General features: G+C 43.4%; 1 protein-coding gene across 1 annotated transcript; it reads left to right on the top strand.

The window, feature by feature from the left end:
- Positions 1-1,333: 1,333 nt before the first annotated feature.
- On the top strand, positions 1,334-17,186 carry LOC121272098. Its single transcript, XM_041178542.1, has 6 exons — positions 1,334-1,429; positions 1,938-1,966; positions 4,174-4,575; positions 8,151-8,624; positions 8,831-8,941; positions 16,692-17,186. The coding sequence occupies exons 3-6, from the start codon at positions 4,296-4,298 to the stop codon at positions 16,766-16,768; spliced, it is 942 nt and encodes a 313-aa protein (XP_041034476.1). The 5' UTR covers positions 1,334-1,429; positions 1,938-1,966; positions 4,174-4,295; the 3' UTR covers positions 16,769-17,186.
- The last annotated feature ends 3,283 nt before the right edge of the window (positions 17,187-20,469 follow it).

The raw sequence follows: 20,469 nt of genomic DNA, 5'->3' as shown, positions 1-20,469 counted from the left end.
CTTGGTGCAGAAATCTAGAACCAGGGGACATAGATTCAAGATAAGTGGCAGAAGGTGTAGGGGGAAGATGAGGAAGAACTTTTTTACGCAGAGGGTAGTGGGTGTCTGGAATTTGCTGCCCAAGTTGGTGGTAGAGGCACAAACTCTAAACTCCTTTAAAAAGTACCTGGATCTGCACCTAAAGTGTTGTAAACTGCAGGGCTATGGGCTGGGTGCAGGAAGGTGGGATTAGAAAGGGCACCTAAGTGTCCTCAGGCTGGCATGATCAAGATGGGCTGAATGACCTCCTTCTGTGCTGTAACTTTTCTATGGTTCCGAGGTTCTAACTAGGGATGGGCAACAAATACCAAATTGCCAGCAATGCCCACAAACTGAAGTGTGATTAAAAAATTATATTGAACACTGCTCATAACAAATTCAGGCATCTGAGGAGAAGTTGAGATATTAGAACAAGGAGTTTGAGCTAAAACTGATGGAAATAAATTTGAACACAAGCATTGGGAAGAATATGTTCACAAAATCTGACAACCATGTGGACTATTGTTTCTGGTAAGGTCATGTGGAGTGTTAGGGGGAATTAAATTTATTGAAAGAAGAATATAGTAAGGATAGAGATAGTATGGAACGCGTGTGTTGGTTACTGATTGGATGTATTCAAATGTGCTCAAATGTATCATGATAAGATAACAGTACAGAACTAATGGAATGTAATCGATCAGGGAGCTGTGTCGTCATTTTACGGAATGGCTGCAGCTCCCTTGCATATGCTCGAATAAACCAGTTTAAAGAAACCCGAGTCTCAGGTTGCTGCGGGATCAGAGAGCGTTTGAGCTCCACTACAGGGAGGGAGTCCTTTGATATATTCTAGATCCAGTTAGATGGCATCATGGGGGAGGAGTTTATATTCTTACCTGTATGAAAGTTGTAATCTTGTGACCCAACATTCAAACTGGGTTTCATCTTAATCCTCTGTGAGAGTGGGCAGGGGAGGATGGCACAATGTTGCTGTTGACTGAAAGCTCTTGTGTGCCAGATGGTTAGTATCTGCATCATGGTGGGGAAGCTGTTGATATGTCTGTCCCTGTGTCATTCACCGCCACTGTGATACACAGAGACACACTCAGAATGTACACTTTGTAATCCGGAGACTCCCACCCCTCCAGTCCCTTCTCTGGTTGGAGGGTTGAACAAACATCCACAAACCAGTAACGCATGTGACTGTTTTGTGTTTCATTGGAGTTGGTCAAACAGGAAGCTGCTTTTCTCTTCCGCCATCTCTAGGTGTCCCACTTCCTTTTTTATCTCATAGATAAGGATGTGGCTGTGAAAGAGTCACCCAGTTTCTGCAGAGCAAACACCATCAAGGAATCAGAAATGGCACTTGGTGCTTTGTTTGTGGGTCTCTTTCTTCTGCTTCAACATGTTACAGGTAAAGATTTATACTTTCCACGAACCTTCGACATATTTCTCATCTGGTAATAATAATCTGCTGTTCTTGCGTAGATGTTTAACATAGTCATCACAGTCTTTGGTATGCCATTTTAACACGCTTTGATCATCAGTTTAATATTGCCATTAACAGAGTGAGGAGAGATTAGGAGCAATTCTTTACACAAAGGATTGTTGGGTCATGGAATACTTTGATGGGCAGTGTTTGAGGCAGAGACCATTTAAGTGAGAATTGGGTAAAGATTTGAGGTTGCGAAAGATACAGGATGTAGGCGGAGTGAGTTGGTCAGTTTGTTCCAGTGAAGAACAACAATTAAAATTTAATACTTACAGGATCTGATAGTTAACATTCAGTATTTTAGGATGATTAAGCCCCTTTGAATCCAAATATTCACCATTTTCTGCCACATTTTGTATACCCCTCACTCTGACTCTACGACAATGTTCATGTTTCTGTTAAAGTACCGCTCCTAACTTGTGTCTTGTAGGTGGTGGAAAGATTTTGGGAAGCCAGGAGGTGAGCTACATGCCACAGAATTACCAGCCTCTGACCTGTTCTTGTAGCCACACATGGTTCAATTAAGTTTCTGGTTGATGGTAAACCCAAGAATGTCGATGGGGGATTTCACGATGTTAATGCCTTTGAATGTCAAAGGGAGATCACAGAATCACACAATGGTAACAGTGCAGAAAGATCCATCATGTCTGCACCAGCTCTCCGAATGAGCAACTTCTCCCCGAAACCTTGCACATTCTTCCTTTTCAAGTAGCAGTTGTCATGGAACTATTATTGTATGTATAATTGGAAATTATTTTTCTTTTAAAAATAGAGCTTTAGTCTGTGGGTATGTCTTAATTGGATTAAAGCCAGTTAGATGGAGTGCTTTGGTGTGTACTGGTTTTGTGATGTAATCAGAGAAGTAGAAATGCATTTGCATTTGTTGAATGGAGCATTCAAGAAGGGGAGTGAAAACTGGCACCTAGATGGCAGAGACCAAGCAATATGATAAAATTGGTACCACGAAAAGGGTTTTATTGTTAGAAGAAGTGGAGTTCAAAGGGGCTGGTGATACAATGAGAATTTACATTCAATGATCTGTGCTGGGTTTAACAGGTAGCAGATTCGTGTGTGCAGGGCAGAGGCAATATAAGATCAAAGCAGCTGTAATCTACAACGGTCTCTGGAACCAAAACGAAAGGAACCTCATTTTGAAATTGTAAGGTGAAGATGCTTTGCCTGGTGTCTGGTTAAGTCTGTAGGTTGTTGTTGCCTTAATGGAGATTAGTTTGGGAATCTGTTAAAAGTTATGGTTGTAATTTGTAGCCATGTGTATATTTTTAACTTGTGTAAATTAATAAATGTTTTATAATTTGATATAAAAACCTCTTGAGAACTGGTGGTCTGATTCCTGAATTTAGAGTTGCATCTCAGAACATACCACTTAAAGCTAGTGACTGCTACAAATTTGACATTATCTCCTTTCTCTTGTAGTTTATGCTCCTATTACTAAAGCCCAGTATACTGTATTCTTTGTGAATTCTTCTTTCAACCTGTCCTGCCACTGTCAATAATTTATGCACTTATATATGCAGGTCCCGCTGCTCCTTCATCCCCCCGTTATTGTTGATATTTTTGACAAAGATGCTCTTGATCATCTGATAACACGTTGAGGACATTTGAACAGGGAATGAGGAGGGAGGTGGGTGCAGAGCTGGTTCAACGGGGGAGGGTGTGGCACAGGTGGGTTTGGATGAACACAGGACAGTGGGACAGGTGGATATGTTTGGGAGTCTTAGTATGATGGAGGAGGTTGGGGATAGGTTGTTACCTGGACAGGAAGGAACAGAAGATTGGGCTGAGGGTAGCCTTTGTAATAAGAAGTTGTGTCAACAGTTTTGAAGTAGATGAGGCAAATACTGAGGAAGGGGAGCTTATGAAGAATTCGTGAGGACAGGAGTTGAGTGAGTTGGGGCAGAGAGAGCAAGAGGATTGAAGATGCAGGTGGATGTCATTTAGGTTGAGGAGTCACTGAATGGAAGAATGAAGCAAGGAGAATAAGGAAAATGTTTTGACAACAGAGCAGCTAGTGGGAGAAAGCTGGGTGGTCATTTAGCAATGAGAAATTGCAGGAGGAGGAAGATTGTGAGCTCCTCAAAGAGGGTGAAGTTACTGGAGGAGTAAGGGGTGAGATGAGCTCTGAGGATGAATGTCCATGGTGGTTTGAGTGAGAGATGGTGGAAGATGTGGTATATCCTGTTACTGAACAGTAAGGTTTCAGTAAGTCCCAGCCTGCTCTTCAAATAATCAACATGCAGGAAACTGGGGGCACATGCAGTTCCCATGGTTCAATTGGGATTTTGTCTGCTGCCTTTGGGCTACTGGTTGCTGTGGTCACTCAGGGCACTGGAGTGGGAACAATTCAACATTTCCACCAGGATTGAGCATTTTGAGAGGATGATGATTAAGACTGCGTTATGATTGGTTACCTTTAATACAATTTCAATCTATTGCTGTCCCAGTAATTGGCAAATGTTGACACATTCCAAAGATTTGTGAATGGAATAGCAATAAACTAGTCTAGTACCAGCTCATTGTGTGGTGTGTAACAAAAATCATGATTCCTTCATTTACTGTGCGAGGCTTTGATTCACATTGAAGCTTAATGATCTTTCCTGTCTGGAATGTTATTTATCTCCACTCGATTCTGTCATTTTCCCCTGCAGGATTCACCTATCTCATCGCCCGAGGATCAGGAGATTGCACCACTCTACAATGCAATGTCCCCACTGGTGCTGGGAATGTAGGAACCTTGTGCGAAGTCAGTATTTCCAATCATCAAGCAAAAATGAACAAAACGTGTAACAAAAAAGCAAAGGAAATGACTTATTCTGGAAATATCGATCCTGAGAAGAATAATGGGCAAAAGAAGCTGCAGTGTGTAGAATGCAAAACAAATGAAGGTGAAAATAAGTCACTGACATTTGGTGTGAAGCCAGTTCGCTCGATGATATTTACCTGCGCGTTTCAGGATTCCACAGAAAAAGGATCAAAGTGTCCATCCTGGAAGACACTGACAGAGGAGGGATGTGAAAACCACAACTTGTTCTTTGTGATAAACCTGGACGGTAAGTGTACTGGGGCAGCGGAGGTATCGGGGGAAATATGGGGGAACATTGGAGAGATTTAAGGTGCAATATTAAGGGAGGTTTTCGGACAGATAATTTGGGAAATTATGGAGCTTTTATTGAGATGAAATTACAAAGCATGTAATTCATTGGAAAATACTGAGAAACAACTGACACGGATTTTGAAGCGGATGATTTTTCTTGATTAGCTATTGAGGAGGTAACAGAAAAGGTAGACGGAGAAATGCAATGGATGTAGCCCAGAAGGAAAAAACACGTCAACCAGAACGGCCGAACCAACTGCCAACCATGAATCAGGACCAACTGAAAACAGTTGATCCCAGTTGCCGGGCTGTTGGTTTGTCCCAGTTGGGAAAGCTGATGCTGGCTGCTGACTGTAGCCTGTTGGAAACAGTCATCACTGGTCAATTTTTTTTCCTGGCTGAAAAAAACAGCCCATTTTATGAAAGGTAATTAGTGAACCCGCATTTGTGCATCAGCGTGATGAGGTGTGCAATAGCGAAGAAACTGAAAGAAACTAGCTCTAAGTTTCAAACTTTTATTGGTCTAACTCAACTAAATTAAACATTACATAACAAAACAAAATTCGTCCTCTGGCTTTGGAGAGAATTCCAGACTCTCTCTAGGATCTCGATCTCGCCCAACAATTGCGCCTGTAAGTAAAATCAGGGACGGATTCTTAAGATTCAAGTACTATGCAAGTTTCACGCTGCAGTGAGTACTGTGGCATTGATCTACTTCGATGGGCTGTTGTAGCCACAATTCAGGCCATGCTCTGAAAATCATTTAAGATTAATTATCTTGCCATCATTTAGGATGTACAGGTCACAGGCTGTCTCTCCAAGGCTTGGAAGCTTTTGAGTTGACTCTGCTTCGATGTTGTTGGGGCTCCAGTTGTTGCTGCCACTGACACTCTTGCTGCAATGATGAAAAATCATTAGTGCCATTTAGGGAGGCCATTGGTCCAATGCAAATTTATGCATCTGTTTCCCATTTGATGTTGCTTTAGTCATAGAAGAAGATGTAATTAATATACAAATAAATTACCCAATTCTGAGAGTACCACAATTTCATTTTGTAGCTTTACATTCTGAGCCTCCAGAACCTCCTCCCTCTGGTAAAGGATGCCCTCTCTTCCCTCAGCCTCCTGATCTTCTTATCCCTCTTCCAAAGCTGTGATTGGTTGTGGGAAAGTGGGGACATACGTTAGGCACCCACTGTAACCCGGAGAAACTTTCTGCTTCTTCCACCTGCCCTTGGGGCCAGGAAGCTTGTGTTGGCACCTGAGTAACATGCTCATTTTGCCCAGCTACCCCTCATCCACTTGCTCAGGATAGTGGCAAGCTGACTGTCTCAGGCCTCCTTCATTTGATCAGGCTTATTCTTCTAGAGGGCAGAAATAGGCATTTAAAATGCCACAGCATTCACAGAATCACAGAGTGCAGAAGAGGCCCTTCAGCCCATCGACTCTGCACCGACACACGAGAAACACCTGACCTACCTAATCCCATTTGCCAGCACTTGGCCCATAGCCTTGAATGTTATGACGTGCCAAATGCTCATCCAGGTACGTTTTAAAGGATGTGAGGCAACCAACCTCCACCACCCTCCCAGGAAGTGCATTCCAGACTTTCACCACCCTCTGGGTAAAAAAGTTTTTCCTCACATCCCCCCTAAACTTCCTGCCCCTCACCTTGAACTTATGTCCCCTTGTGACTTACCCTTCAACTAAGGGGAACAGCTTCTCCCTATCCATCCTGTCAATGCTACTTATAATCTTGTACGCCTCGATCAAGTCGCCCCTCAGTCTTCTCTGCTCCAACAAAAACCCAAGTCTATCCAACCTCTCCTCATAACTTAAATGTTTCATCCCAGGCAACATCCTGGTGAATCTCCTCTGCACTCCCTCCAGTGCAATCACATCCTTCCTATAATGTGGTGACCAGAACTGCACACAGTACTTCAGCTGTGGCCACACCAAGGTTTTATACAACTCCAACATGACCTCCCTACTTTTGTAATCTATGCCTCGATTGATAAAGGCAAATGTCCCATATGTCTTTTTCACTACCCGACTAATATGCCCCTCCGCCTTCAGAGATCTATGGACACACACGCCAAGGTCCCTTTGTTCCTCAGAACGTCCTAGTGTCATGCCATACATTGAATACTTCTTTGTCAAATTACTCCTTCCAAAGTGTATCACCTCACACTTTTCAGGGTTAAATTCCATCTGCCACTTATCTGCCCATTTGACCATCACGTCTATATCTTCCTGTAACCCAAGACACTCAAACTCATTGTTAACCACCCGGCCAATCTTTGTGTCATCTGCAAACTTACTAATCCTACCCCCCACATAGTCATCTATGTCATTGATATAAATGACAAATATTAGGGGATCCAGCACAGATCCCTGTGGTACACCATCACATGCCTTCATTTTAGCTCTTGAAGACCATTTGCGAATGAGATTCAAGATATTTAGAGAACGTTTACACTGGCTGTATGTGTCCTCTGGTGCCTTCTTTACCTTCATCAGGTCTGCACAAGAGGACATCATCACCACTGCTGTCTGTCTTGATGGTGGTGTCGATAATCCTTGGCACCCTTCACTCTTGCACCGCTACCCGACTCTTGAGGCAGGATTTTCCCTTCGTTGGGCAGGCGCTGTGGGAGGGCCTGGGAACAGCTGTGAAACGGACAGCTGCCTGTAATCGGGCTCTGACTGTGACTTCACGTTGGCCAATTAACGGCCAGCCAGTGTGAAATGCATGCTGAGAACCTCAGCACTGCCTGGGTGGGGGCAGGAGGAGCACGAGCGCTGAAGTCTGCGCATGTGCGGCGGTACAGAGCTGCCTCAGGGAGCTGAAGAATTTTAAAATGAAAAAATAAAGATTTTACAAATAATATAAACATGACCCCACATGTGACTCAGTCACCTGAAGAGGGACAGGTTAAAAATGATGTTTTTTTATTTACTGTTGGAAATCTCATCCTGCCCGTGGATGAGGTTTCCTAAACAATGCAAAGGCTGCCTGGCCTATTCTCCCGCTCGCCAACCACAAGGTTGGATGGGCAGTGAAAAATAGTGTTCCATAACTTGCTTAATGGCCTTAATAGGCCTCTTAATTGTCGGTGGGCGTGCTGTAAACCTTCACATATGCCAGCCGGCTGAAATATCGCACGAGTGCACAATGACATGGGGACATTCACTCGATATCATCGGGCGCTATTTTACTCCTGATCAGGTTGAGCATGCGTTCGCCCACAAGACGAAAATTTCTGCCCTTGATCTCCTGACGGGTCTTTAGAGGACAGACACAGGGAAATCAAGTTTGGTTTTAAAGACTGCAGTTTAGATTCACCCATCCAGAAACAAGCATCACATTTCCAGGCATGTACTTTCAATATAAGAACGTATGCTGAGATTTAAAACTGGGAGAGAGAGAGAGGGAAGAAGGATAGGGGAGAAATGGATTTAAAGAAATCTTTGCCAAAGTGCCAACTGGAGATTATTAGAGTAACAAATATTTTTTCAATGTTGCTTCTAGATTCAAATGGAACATTTTTGACTGATGAAAGCTCCTCGTCACTGACAGTGACAGAGAGAGAGAATGTGACTTTACCCTGCCAGTTTGAGCTTAGAAAAAGCCTACCCTTCACTCTGGTTTGGATCATATCTGGAAATAACAAGTGTCTGCATTCTGTTCATATTGAGAGTTATGCAGCACATTCTAACACACGATGCTGTGTGGGTAGAGAGTCATCACAAAGAATCTCTTACCAAAGCTCAAACAAGTCCACTGATAAAGAACAGTCTCACAACCTTACTATTCACTCAGTGAAGGTGATGGACACTGGGAGGTATCTCTGTGTTGTACACTGGGCGGAGTCAGAGAAACCTATCTGGATGATTGCAGCAAACATCTCCCTTGATGTGACAAGTGCAGAATCTTCAGGTACCCTCACCTCAACATCTGGAATATCCTCAGTGACCAGCAGTGGAACTCCTATCAACAGTAAAAGTGAGTAAGACGATCTGCAATATGATGTGAATCCTTTAGTATCAATAATTCCAGCTGAGAGATTCAGGATCTGTTGAACAGTTTATACCATTGTAAATTGGTCCAGTTTTCTTCCTTCACCATTTACTATTCCAGATTCCAGCTGGAAGGTTAGGTAACCAGGATAATAAGCCCAGCCTGAATTTAATTTAGTTTCTACGATGCAGGTCCTTATACCAGCTGCAGTAACACGTGTATCCTGGTTTTGTATGCGGTTGCACTGATTTGCATTGATGGAGTAATTTGCATAATCAGAAGAGTAAAACAATCTGCCAAAGGTAAGCAATAACTTTAAAACATTTCTGCTAAATCTTGAAAATTGTATTTTAGTATCAACTAATATAACCATAGAACCATAGAAAAGTTACAGCACAGGAGATCATTCAGCTCATCTTGACCATGCCAGCCAGGTGCCCTTTCTAATCCCACCTTCCTGCACCCGGCCCATAGCCCTGCAGCTTACAGCACTTTAGGTGCAGGTCCAGGCACTTTTTAAAAGAGTTTAAAGTTCCTGCCTCTACCACCAACTTGGGCAGCGAATTCCAGACACCAACTACCCTCTGCGTAAAAAAGTTCTTCCTCATGTCCCCCCTACACCTTCTGCCACTTGTCTTGAATCTATGTCCCCTGGTTCTAGAATTCTCCATCAAGGGAAACAATTTTATCTTGTCCACTCTATCTATTCCCCTCATAATTTTGTACACCTCAATCAAGTCACCTCTCAGCCTTCTTTGTTCTAAGGAGAATAACCCCAACCTATCCAATCTCTCCTCATAGCTACACTTTTCTAACCCTGGCAACATTCTTGTAAACCTCCTCTGCACTCTCTCCAGAGCTATTACGTCCTTCCTGTAATGATGATGATTTTTAAAGTCAAAGTTCAAACACATCACATATTTCCTGATCATAGCAACATAAGAGGCTGTTCAACCCCTCGAGCTTGCTCTTCCATTCAGTTTGATCATGGCTTACCTGTATCTCAATCCCATTTACCCAACTTGGCTCCATATTCCTTAATATCCTTAATCTACCTCATATAAAATCTATCGATCTCATTGTTTATTTTCAATTAATCCCTAAAACCAGCAGCTTTTAGGGGAGAGAGTTCCCGGTTTCCATTATCCTTTGTGTGAAGAAGTGGTTCCTGACATGACCCCTGTACAGCCCTGCTCTAATGTCAAGATTAGGCCTCCTAATAGAGTCATAGGGTCCTAGAGGTCTACAGCACAGAAAAAGGCCCTTCAGCCCATCAAATCTGTGCCAGTTAAACAAGTACCTAACTATTCTAATCCCATTTTCCAGCACTAGGCCCACAGCTTGTATGCCATGGCATCGCAAGTGCACATCCAAGTACTTCTTCAATGTTAGCAGGGTATCTGCCTCTACCACCCTTTCAGACAGTGAGTTCCAGATTCCCACCATCCTCTAGGTGAAAAAATTCTTCCTCATATCCCCTCTGAATCTTCTGCCCTTTAACTTAAATCTATGCCCCCTGGTTATTGGTCCCTTCACCAAGGGGAAAGGTTCCTTCCTGTCTACCCTATCTATGCCCCTCATAATTTTATACGCCTCAATCATGTGCCCCCCTCAATCTCATCTGCTCCAGGGAAAATAACCCCACTCTATCCAATCTCTCCTCATAACTAAAACTCACCAGCCTAGACAACATCCTGGTAAATCTCCTCTGCACTCTCTCTAGTGCAATCACATCCTTCCTATAATGTGGATTCCAGAACTGCGCACAATACTCTAGCTGTGGCCTGACCAACGTTTTATACAGTTCCAGCATAACCTCCCTAACTCTTATATTCTATGCCTTGGCTAATAAAGGCAAGTATCCTATGTGTCTTTTTAACCACCTTATCTATCTGTCCTGCTACCTTAAGGGACCAGTGGACTTGCACACCCAGGTCCCTCTGATCCTCAGTACTTCCCAGGGTCTTAACATTCATCACGAATTCCCGTGCCTTGTGCCTTGATGCCCAAGTGCATCATCTCATACTTATCCGGATTAAATTCCATTTGCCACTGATCAACCCATCTGACCAAAACAAAAACAGAATTACCTGGAAAAACTCAGCAGGTCTGGCAGCATCGGCGGAGAAGAAAAGAGTTAACGTTTCGAGTCCTCATGACCCTTCAACAGAACTAGGTGAATCCAAGGAAGGGGTGAAATATAAGCTGGTTTAAGGTGTGTGTGTCGGGGGGGTGGCGTTTGGGTGGGGGGAGAGAAGTGGAGAGGGGTGGTGTGGTTGTAGGGACAAACAAGCAGTGATAGAAGCAGATCATCAAAAGGTGTCACAGACAACAGAACAAAAGAACGCATAGGTGTTAAAGTTGGTGATATTATCTAAACGAATGTGCTAATTAAGAATGGATGGTAGGGCACTCAAGGTATAGCTCTAGTGGGGGTGGGGGGAGCATAAAAGATTTAAAAATATTTTAAAATAATGAAAATAGGTGGGAAAAGAAAAATCTATATAATTTATTGGAAAAAACAAAAGGAAGGGGGAAGAAACAGAGGTGGCGGGGGTGGGGATGGAGGAGTGAGCTCACTCCTCCATCCCCACCCCCATTCTGTTTCTTCCCCCTTCCTTTTGTTTTTTCCAATAAATTATATCGATTTTTCTTTTCCCACCTATTTCCATTATTTCAAAATATTTTTAAATCTTTTATGCTCCCCCCTACCCCACTAGAGCTATACCTTGAGTGCCCTACCATCCATTCTTAATTAGCACATTCGTTTAGATAATATCACCAACTTTAACACCTATGTGTTCTTTTGTTCTGTTGTCTGTGACATCTTTTGCTGATCTGCTTCTATCACTGCTTGTTTGTCCCTACAACCACACCACCCCCCTCCACTTCTCTCCCCCCACCCAAACCCCCCCCCCTCCTCCACACATCTTAAACCAGCTTATATTTCACCCCTTCCTTGGATTCATCTAGTTCTGTTGAAGGGTCATGAGGACTCGAAACGTCAACTCTTTTCTTCTCCGCCGATGCTGCCAGACCTGCTGAGTTTTTCCAGGTAATTCTGTTTTTGTTTTGGATTTCCAGCATCCGCAGTTTTTTTGTTTTTAGCCCATCTGACCAGCCCGTCTATATCCTCCTGTAATCTAAGGCTATCCTCCTCACTATTTACCACCCCGCCAATTTTTGTGTCATCCACAAATGTACTGATCAACTTCTACATTCAAGTCTAAATCATTTAAATATACCACAAACAGCAAGGGATCCAACACCGATCCCTGTGGAACCCCACTGGACACAGGCATCGAGTCACAAAAACATCCCTCAACCATCACCCTCTGTTTCCTGCCACTCAGCCAATTCTGGATCCAATTTGCCAAATTGCCTTGAATCGCATGGGCTCTTACCTTCGTTATCAGTCTCCCATGCAGGATCTTATCAAAAGCCTTGCTGGAGTCCAAGTAGACTACGTCAAATGCATTGCCCTCATCTACACACCTGGTCACTTCTTCGAAAAATTCAATCAAATTGGTCAGACATGACCTCCCCTTAACAAAACCATGCTGACTGTCCTTGATTAATCCCTGCCTCTCCAGGTTTAGGTTAATTCTGTCCCTCAGAATCACTTCCAATAGTTTTCCCACCACTGAGGTTAGACTGACTGGCCTGTAGTTCCCTGGTTTATCCCTTCCTCCCTTCTTGAATAATGGTACCACATTGGCTGTCCTCCAGTCCTCTGGCACCTCTCCTGTGGCCAGAGAGATATTGAAAATTATTGCCAGCGCCCCTGCTATCTCCTCCCTTGCCCACTCAACAGCCTGGGATACATTTCATCCGGGCCTGGAGATTTATCTACTTTTAAGCTTGCCAGACCACTTAGAACCTCCTCCCTTTCTATGCTAATTTCTTTAATTATATCACAGTCCTTCTGCCTGATTTCCATACCCACATCATCCCTCTCACTTGCGAATACCGACACAAAGTATTCATTTAGAACCCTACCTACATCTTCCGGCTCCACACACAAATTACCACTATGGTCCTTAATGGGCCCTACTCTTTCCCTAGTTATCCTCTTATTCTTAACGTACTTGTAAAATATCTTTGGATTTTCCTTTATTTTACCTGCCAATGTTTTTTCATGCCCACTTCTAGCTCTCCTAATTTCCTTTTTAAGTTTCCCCCTCCAAATTCTACACTCCTCTGGGGCTTCCGCTGTTTTCAGTCCTCGGTATCTGCCATGAGCCTCCCTTTTTCTCTTTATCCGATCCTGTATATCCCTCGACATCCAGGGTTCCCTGGATTTGTTGGTCCCACCCTTTGTCTTTACTGGAATATGTTGGCCCTGTGCTATTCCTATTTCCTTCTTGAATGAGTCCCACAGCTCTGACGCAAATTTACGTAAAAGTAGCTGCTCCCAGTCCACTCTGGTCAAATCATAACTGATCTTATTAAAATCGGCCTTCCCTCAATTTAGAATTCTGATTTCTGGCCCATCCTTGTCCTTTTCCATAACAACCTTGAATCTAACAGATCGCTATCTGCAAAATGCTCCCCCACTAATGCCTCTACCACTTGCCCGGCTTCATTTCCTAAAATTAAGTCCAGGGCCGCCCCTCTCTTGTAGGACCTTCTACATACCAGCTTGAAAAGCTCTCCTGGATGCATTTTAAGAATCCCTCTCCCTCTAAGCCTATCACACTATGAGTAACCCAATCAATGTTGGGGAAGTTGAAATCCCCCACTATTTCTAACGTATTATTTTTACACTTCTCTGAAAAATGCTTACATATCTGCTCTTCTATTTCTTTCTGACTGTTTGGGGGCCTATAGTAAACTCCTAACAATGTGATTGCTCCTTTTTTGTTTTTATATTCTACCCATATGGCTTCATTTGAGGGGCCTTCTAAGATATCATCCCTCCTTACTGTAATACAGTAATTACTGTAATTGATTTCTTGATCAATATTGTGATAACTCCTCCTCTTTTACCTCTTTTGCTATCTAACCTGAAGACCCTATATCCTGGAATATTGAGCTGCCAATCCTGCCCCTCCCTCAACTATGTCTCTGTGACAGCAATGACATCATACTTCCATGTGTTAATTTGTGCCCTAAATGCATCAGCCTTATTTGTCAGGCTCCTTGCGTTAAAATAATTACCATCCAACCTTGCCAAGCTCCCTTGTACCTTAACTGGCCTATAATTTCTATGCCTTCCAGACTCACTTGCTCCCTCTTCTAATTTTAGCTGTACATCTCTCCCTGCTGAACTTGCTCTCAGGATCCCAATCCCCTGCCAATTTAGTTTAAACCCTCCCCAACAGCACTGGCGAACCTCTCCACAAGGATGCTGGTCCCATTCCAGTTCAGATGCAACCCATCCACCTTGTACAGGTCCTACCACCCCCAGAAACCGTCCCAATGTCCCAGAAATCTAAAGCCCTCCCTCCTGCACCATCTCTCCAGCCACGCATTCATCTGGACTAACCTCCTATTTCTATACTCACTAGCATGTGGCACTGGAAGTAATTCAGAGATTACCACCTTTGAGGTCCTGTTTTTTAATCTGCTTCCCAGCTCCCTAAATTCTGCTTGCAGGACCTCTTTCTACCTATGTCGTTGGTACAATGTATACCACAATCTCTGTCTGTTTGCCCTCCACTTTCAGAATGTCCTGCAGCCATTCAGTGACATCCTTGACCCTGGCACCAGGGAGACAACATACCAACCTGGAGTCATGTCTACGGCCGCAGAAATGCCTGTCTGTTGCTCTTACTATCGAGTCTCCTACCACTATTGCTCTTCCCCTCTTTTGTCTACCCATCCTGTGCAGTTGAGTCACTCACAGTGCCATGAGCATGGCTGCACTCCCCAGAGGAACCGTCACTCTCACCGTTTTCCAACACAGAAAAACAGTTCTCGAGCGAGATGCGCCCTGGGGATATCCTGACTACTTGCCTGACATCTTTCTTCTGACTGATGGTCATCCATTCCCTCTCTGTCTGTACTTCCGTAAGCTGTGGAGTGACCACGTCTAAAAACGTGCTACCCACAAAACTCTCAGCCTCGTGGATGCACCTCAGTTTCTCCAGCTGCCGCTCAAGCTTCGAAACACGGAGCTCAAGTAGCTGCAGCTGGCAGCACTTCCTGCACGTGATCTGTCACAGCGCAAGGATCATCTAGGACTTCCCATATGTTGCAGGCGGTACATAATATGGGACTGAACTGCCCTGCCATGCCTCTAGTTGGGAAAAAAACCTTACTTTAAGTTAAATACAGTAACAAAAGTTAAATTATTTATGAAATTTAAATAAAATCTAGAACGCTTACCTTTTCTTAGCTTAAGCTATTTTAAACTGGAGAAAAAAACTGGAGAAAAACACTTACCCACTACTCAGCAATCAGCTCTCATCTTTGTGCTGGCATCACTTTATAAAGCTTCCCTGCATTCACACTGGTTCTGATCTCTCCGCCGTTCTCTCACGCTATCTTGTGATGTCACACTTGTGATTTTCAACAAGGACTGACTGCAGGACACTCTCCCCAGGTTGCTTCACCGCAATGCTGACTGCGGGATACTCTCCCCTGTTTGCTTCACCATGACGCTGACTACAGGACACTCTTCCCAGGCAGCTTCACCGCGATGCTGACTGCAGGAAACTTCCTCGTTTTAGACTCCCGCACCAGAGGGAGTAGTTTCTCTCTATCTGTCCAATAAATTCTTTACAACATCTTAAACCCCTCAGTTAGATCACCCCTTAATTTTTTATACTCAAGCCTCATCGATGTAACCTGTCCCTACAATTTAATCCTTTCAGCATTTTAATGGATCTCCGCTGTACCACATCCAAGGCCAACATAACCTTCCTGAGGTGCAGTGGCCAGAACTGGGCCATAACCTCTACCCCTTTGTATTCCAACATCTGTGAGATAAAGGTTAACGTTCTATTAGCCTTTTAAATTGGTTTATGTACTTGTCTACTAACGTTCAGTGATTTCTGTACATGAATCCCACATTCTCTCTCTGCTCATCCAGAGTTCTTAGCTTCTCAGCATTTAAAAATGCCCTAACCTGTCTGGGGTGTGCAAAGTGGGTGTCTTTATACTTCCACACATTGAACTCCAACCCTGCCAATTTGGAAACACACTTAATCTACCAATGTCCCTTTGCAATTACTATCTAAAACACTCAATGTGTCTCCTAACTTAGTGCCATCAGCAAGCTTATATATCTGTCTCTCTATTGCTTTATCAAAGTCATTTATAACCAATTCCGTATTCCTGTCAATAGGTTGCCTCCAACTCCATGTACGTTATTTTTGATAACAGCCTCTTGTGTGGAACTTTATTGATTGCCTTCTAGGCATCTAAATAAGTCACATCCATATGCACCCCCATATCTCCTACATTCCTCCTGACAAAATTAGATTAGTTAAACTGGACTTACAAATCCATAACAAAGTACTGGAAAACCTCAGCAGGTCTGGAAGCATCTGTGGGGGAGAGAAGCAGAGTTAACACTTTGAGTCTGGTATGACTCTTCTTTGGGCCTTACAAATCCATGCTGGTTCTCTCTGATCAGTTCCGTTTTGTTGTAATGCTCAGTCACTCTGTCTTTAGTAGCAGATCCTAGTCACTTCCCCACAAATTTGACGAACAGGTGCACTGTTTCCTGGATTCTTTATCCCACCCTTCCGAAAAAATGGAATAATAATGGCGGTATTCCCACCAAAAGATACAATTCCTGAATCAAGACAGTTTTGGGAGATCTTTACTTAAAAATACCAAATTCTACTTCCACTTCCAGTTGTTTAACATTGTTTGAATCTTAAGTTATTAAATGTTTCACATGTTTAATTTTCTGTATTCCTAGTCACGGAGACAAATGTGAAATTCAAGAAATAAAATGTTTCAACGTTTCAGTATAATCCTCCCAGTCAACACTGTATCTAAGGCTCCTGGGCCTTTGTCTCTTGTGATGGGACGCTTCACTTTATTATTTGTCCCCAGCCAGAAGTGAAACCCACTAAATGTGATCTCTTCTCTAACCAGCTGGGCAGACCACATGGACCATGAATGTGAGGGTCGTAAACGACCTCCCAAAAATCAAATGCGGTTTCAGTTTGTAACATGGGAGATGCTTGAAATGCAGATAAATCTTCTCAACCACCCCGCAAATGATATAAAACGGCTGGCAGCAGATCCTTGGCTTTCACAGATTGTTCTGAAGTTATGTGGCTATCAACACAAAACAACGAGACCGACTCTGATTTTCCACTCTCACCGACACAGGGCATGAGATCCCACAGTTGAAGAATGTTTGGTTACACTTTTCGGGGCTGAAATTGGTCTTTCCCATTTTGGACTTTGAAATGAAAACGTGACACGGTGTGAAATTCACTGTGCGTTTGACACCACTGATGAAGATCAAGCTCATCCCCCACCATCCCGGTTTCTCTTTAGAAAGGACAATGCATTGCTGCTTATAATACAAAAAATATAATTAGTGTGATTGGAAGTCACTGAATAAACATTGCTTTAAAATTATAACAAAATGATGAGCTGAGCAGGAATTTTATGCCAAACCAATTGAATAAATGAAACAAAAACAAAAATTGCTGGAAAAACTCAGCAGGTCAGAAAATATCTGTGGAAAGACAAAGTTAACGTTTCAAGTCCATATGACTCTTCTTCAGAACTAAAGAGAATTAGAAATGAGGTGAAATATAAGCTGTTAAAGGCGGGTAGGACAGGTGAAGCTGGATAGAAGGCCAGTGATAGGTGGAGGTAAAGGAGAGATTGCAAAAGATGTCATAAACAAAAGGTTGAAGGGGTGTTGATGGTGGTGATACTGGCTAAAGGAGGTGCTAATGGTGACATTAAGAGTAGAAAACAGGATGAGCAAGTGACGGGGGGTGGGAGAAAAGATCGAAATGGGCTAAAAGGAAGGGTTAAAACAATGAATGGAAATAAATTTTAAAAAGTAATAATTGAAATAGGTGGGGGGGAATTATATTTTTTTTTAAATTAATAAATATGGAAAAAAGGGGATCAAAAAGGGAGTGAGGATGGAGGAGAGAGTTCATGATCTGAAGTTGTTGAACTCAATGTTAACTCCAGAAGGCTGTAAAGTGCCTTATCTGAAGATGGGGTGCTTTTCCTCCAGTTTGCGTTGAGCATCACTAGAACATTGCAGCAGGCCGAGGATGGACATGTGGGCGTGAGAGCAGGGTGGTGTATTGAAATGGCAAGCAACAGGAAGGGCTGGGTCATGCTTGCTGACAGACTGAAGGTGTTCCGCAAAGCGGTCTGCGTTTGGTCTCTCCAATGTAAAGGAGTTCTGCTTCACTTGAAAGGAATGTTTGGGCCCTTGGACGATGAGGAGGGAAGTAAAGGGGCAGGTGTTGCACCTTCTACGATTGCATGGGAAAGTACCATAGTAGAGAGTTGAGGTGTAGGGGGTGATGGAGGAGTATACCAGGGTGTCCCAGAGGGAACGGTTCCTATGGAATGCCGAAGGACAGGGGGGGGAGGTGAAGGGAAAATGTGTTTGGTGGTGGCATCATGCTGGAGTTGGCGGAAATGGCAGAGGATGATCCTTTGAAAGCGGAGGCTGGTGGGTTGAAAAGTGAGGACAAGGGGGACTTTATCATGGTTCTGGGAGGGAGAGGAAGGTGTGAGGGCAGAGGCGCAGGAGATGGGTCAGACACAGTTGAGGGCCCTGTCAACCACCATGGGTTGGGAAACCTCGGTTAAGGAAGAAGGAAGACATGTCAGAGGAACTGTTTTCAAAAGTGACATCATCGGAACAGATGCGATGGAGCCAAAGGAACTAAGAGGATGTGATGGAGTCCTTACAGGAAGCGGGGTGTGAGGAGCTGTAGTCGAGGTAGCTGTGGGAGTCGGTTGGCTTGTAATGAATGTTGGTGGACAGTCTATCACCAGAAATTCAGAGAGGTCAAGGAAGGGAAGGGAAGTGTCAGTGATAGACCATGTGAAAGTGACGGAGGGGTGTAAATTGGAAGCAAAATTAATACATTTTTCCAGGTCCAGACGAGAGCATGAAGCGGCACTGAAACAGTCATTGATGTACCAGAGAAAGAGTTGTGGGAGGGGGCCTGAGTGGAACTGGAACAAGGAATATTCCCCATACCCCATAAAGAGACAGGCATAACTGGGGCCCATAGCCACATCTTTTATTTGGAGGAAGTGAGATGAGCTTAAGGAGAAATTGTTCAGTGAGAGAACAAGTTCAGCTAGATGGAGGAGAGTGGTGAAGGTTGGGGATTGTTTAGGCCTCTGTTCAAGGAAGAAGCAGAGAGGCCTCAGACCATCCTGGTGGGGGATGGAGGTGTAGAGGGATTGGACATTCACATACGTATGTTTAGTTTGTGTTTGAGAACATGACTATTTATACTTCAGAGCATTAAGCTCAAATTCAGTCAATCTAACATTGGTTACTGAAGCATGCCTCTATAAATATAATGTGGCTCATTCACCACTGCCCACAAACAAACCGAAGCTGACGTGGTGGGGAAAGGAACATCCTCAAGGCAGATTCGGCTTCACCACACATTGGGGTATTACTCTCAAATCCTAACCCTTAAAGTAATGAGTGAGCATCCCTTGGTAATGCATTCTGTAATCCCTTCTTAGTTATGTGTGTGTTGGGAGTTGTCCAGTAAAGGCCACAAACATCTGGACCAGGTTATGGTGAAGCTGTCAGTGACATGATCAGTACCAATTAGTGACCTCTGAATGGCATTTAGAGATCAACTGAGATTATTTGATGCTAAAATCACTTAGTAAAAGACTATAATAACTCCGCTACAGATAGCACTAGAAGCAACAAGATTATTCAGCATGTTGGTTACTGAGTGAGTTACAGTTTGTAACCTGTAGAACAATTACTCTTTTCAAGTTCAAAGAAAGAATTCAAAAGTCCTAACCCTAGTCTCAGTCATGTTGACTTGTGACTGCTCTCAAGGGGAATTGGGGATTAGCAACAAATACCGGCCTTGTCAGTGAGGTCCACATCCCATAAACAAATAAAAAAGAAAAATCCGTCCCCAATAAAATACATCAAAGCCAAGGCACTGCTGAGGGGCAGGCCAGGGGCTGGGAAATCTGTTGGTGAGAAACTCGCCCCGACTTCCCAAAGCCTGCCCACCATCTACACGTCAGGAGTGTGATGGAATATTCTGCACTTGCAATATTTTCTATGGTTTCATTTTGTGAATATGAATGTGGATACTACTAACATCCCCAATTAATATCACAGGCAAATTATTACTGAACATCATATTCAAGATTTTGATGATTTTTTTTCCAGCTGAAGAATGTGGAATTGTTTAAGGACAATATTTTAAAAGAAACTTACTTCCCCACAGGTTTAAAAAGATCAGCAAGTATTAAAAAAATGCCTCTTAAATCCGTATGAGCCAGCTTGTTGAAGCCATATCTCTCAATGCCTGATTTTAACTCAGCCTAGCTGGCAGAAACTGGGCCGTGGCAGAATCAGAATTGGCCTAGTCTCACTCCAATGCCACATTTATTGCAACTTTCCACTTGGTAGCCCAGGAATTCACCTGAATCAGGTTGGAGTCTCATTATAACACAAGGGAAACGGTGGCATAATAATATCACTGGGCTAATAAACCAAAGGCCCAGGCTAAAGGCTTGGGACATAGGTTCAAAACCCACCAGAGGAGCTGGTGGAGTCTAAATTCAATTGATTCATAAAAATCTGGAATTGAAAGCTAATCTCACTTGTAACTGCTCTCAAGGGAAATTAGCAACAAATGATGGCCTCATCAGTGATGTCCTCATC

Source organism: Carcharodon carcharias, chromosome 32 (assembly GCF_017639515.1).
Source record: "Carcharodon carcharias isolate sCarCar2 chromosome 32, sCarCar2.pri, whole genome shotgun sequence".
Classification (NCBI taxonomy): domain Eukaryota; kingdom Metazoa; phylum Chordata; class Chondrichthyes; order Lamniformes; family Lamnidae; genus Carcharodon; species Carcharodon carcharias.
Note: the sequence above shows the minus strand (reverse complement) of the source record. Positions and strands in the feature narration are given on the sequence as shown.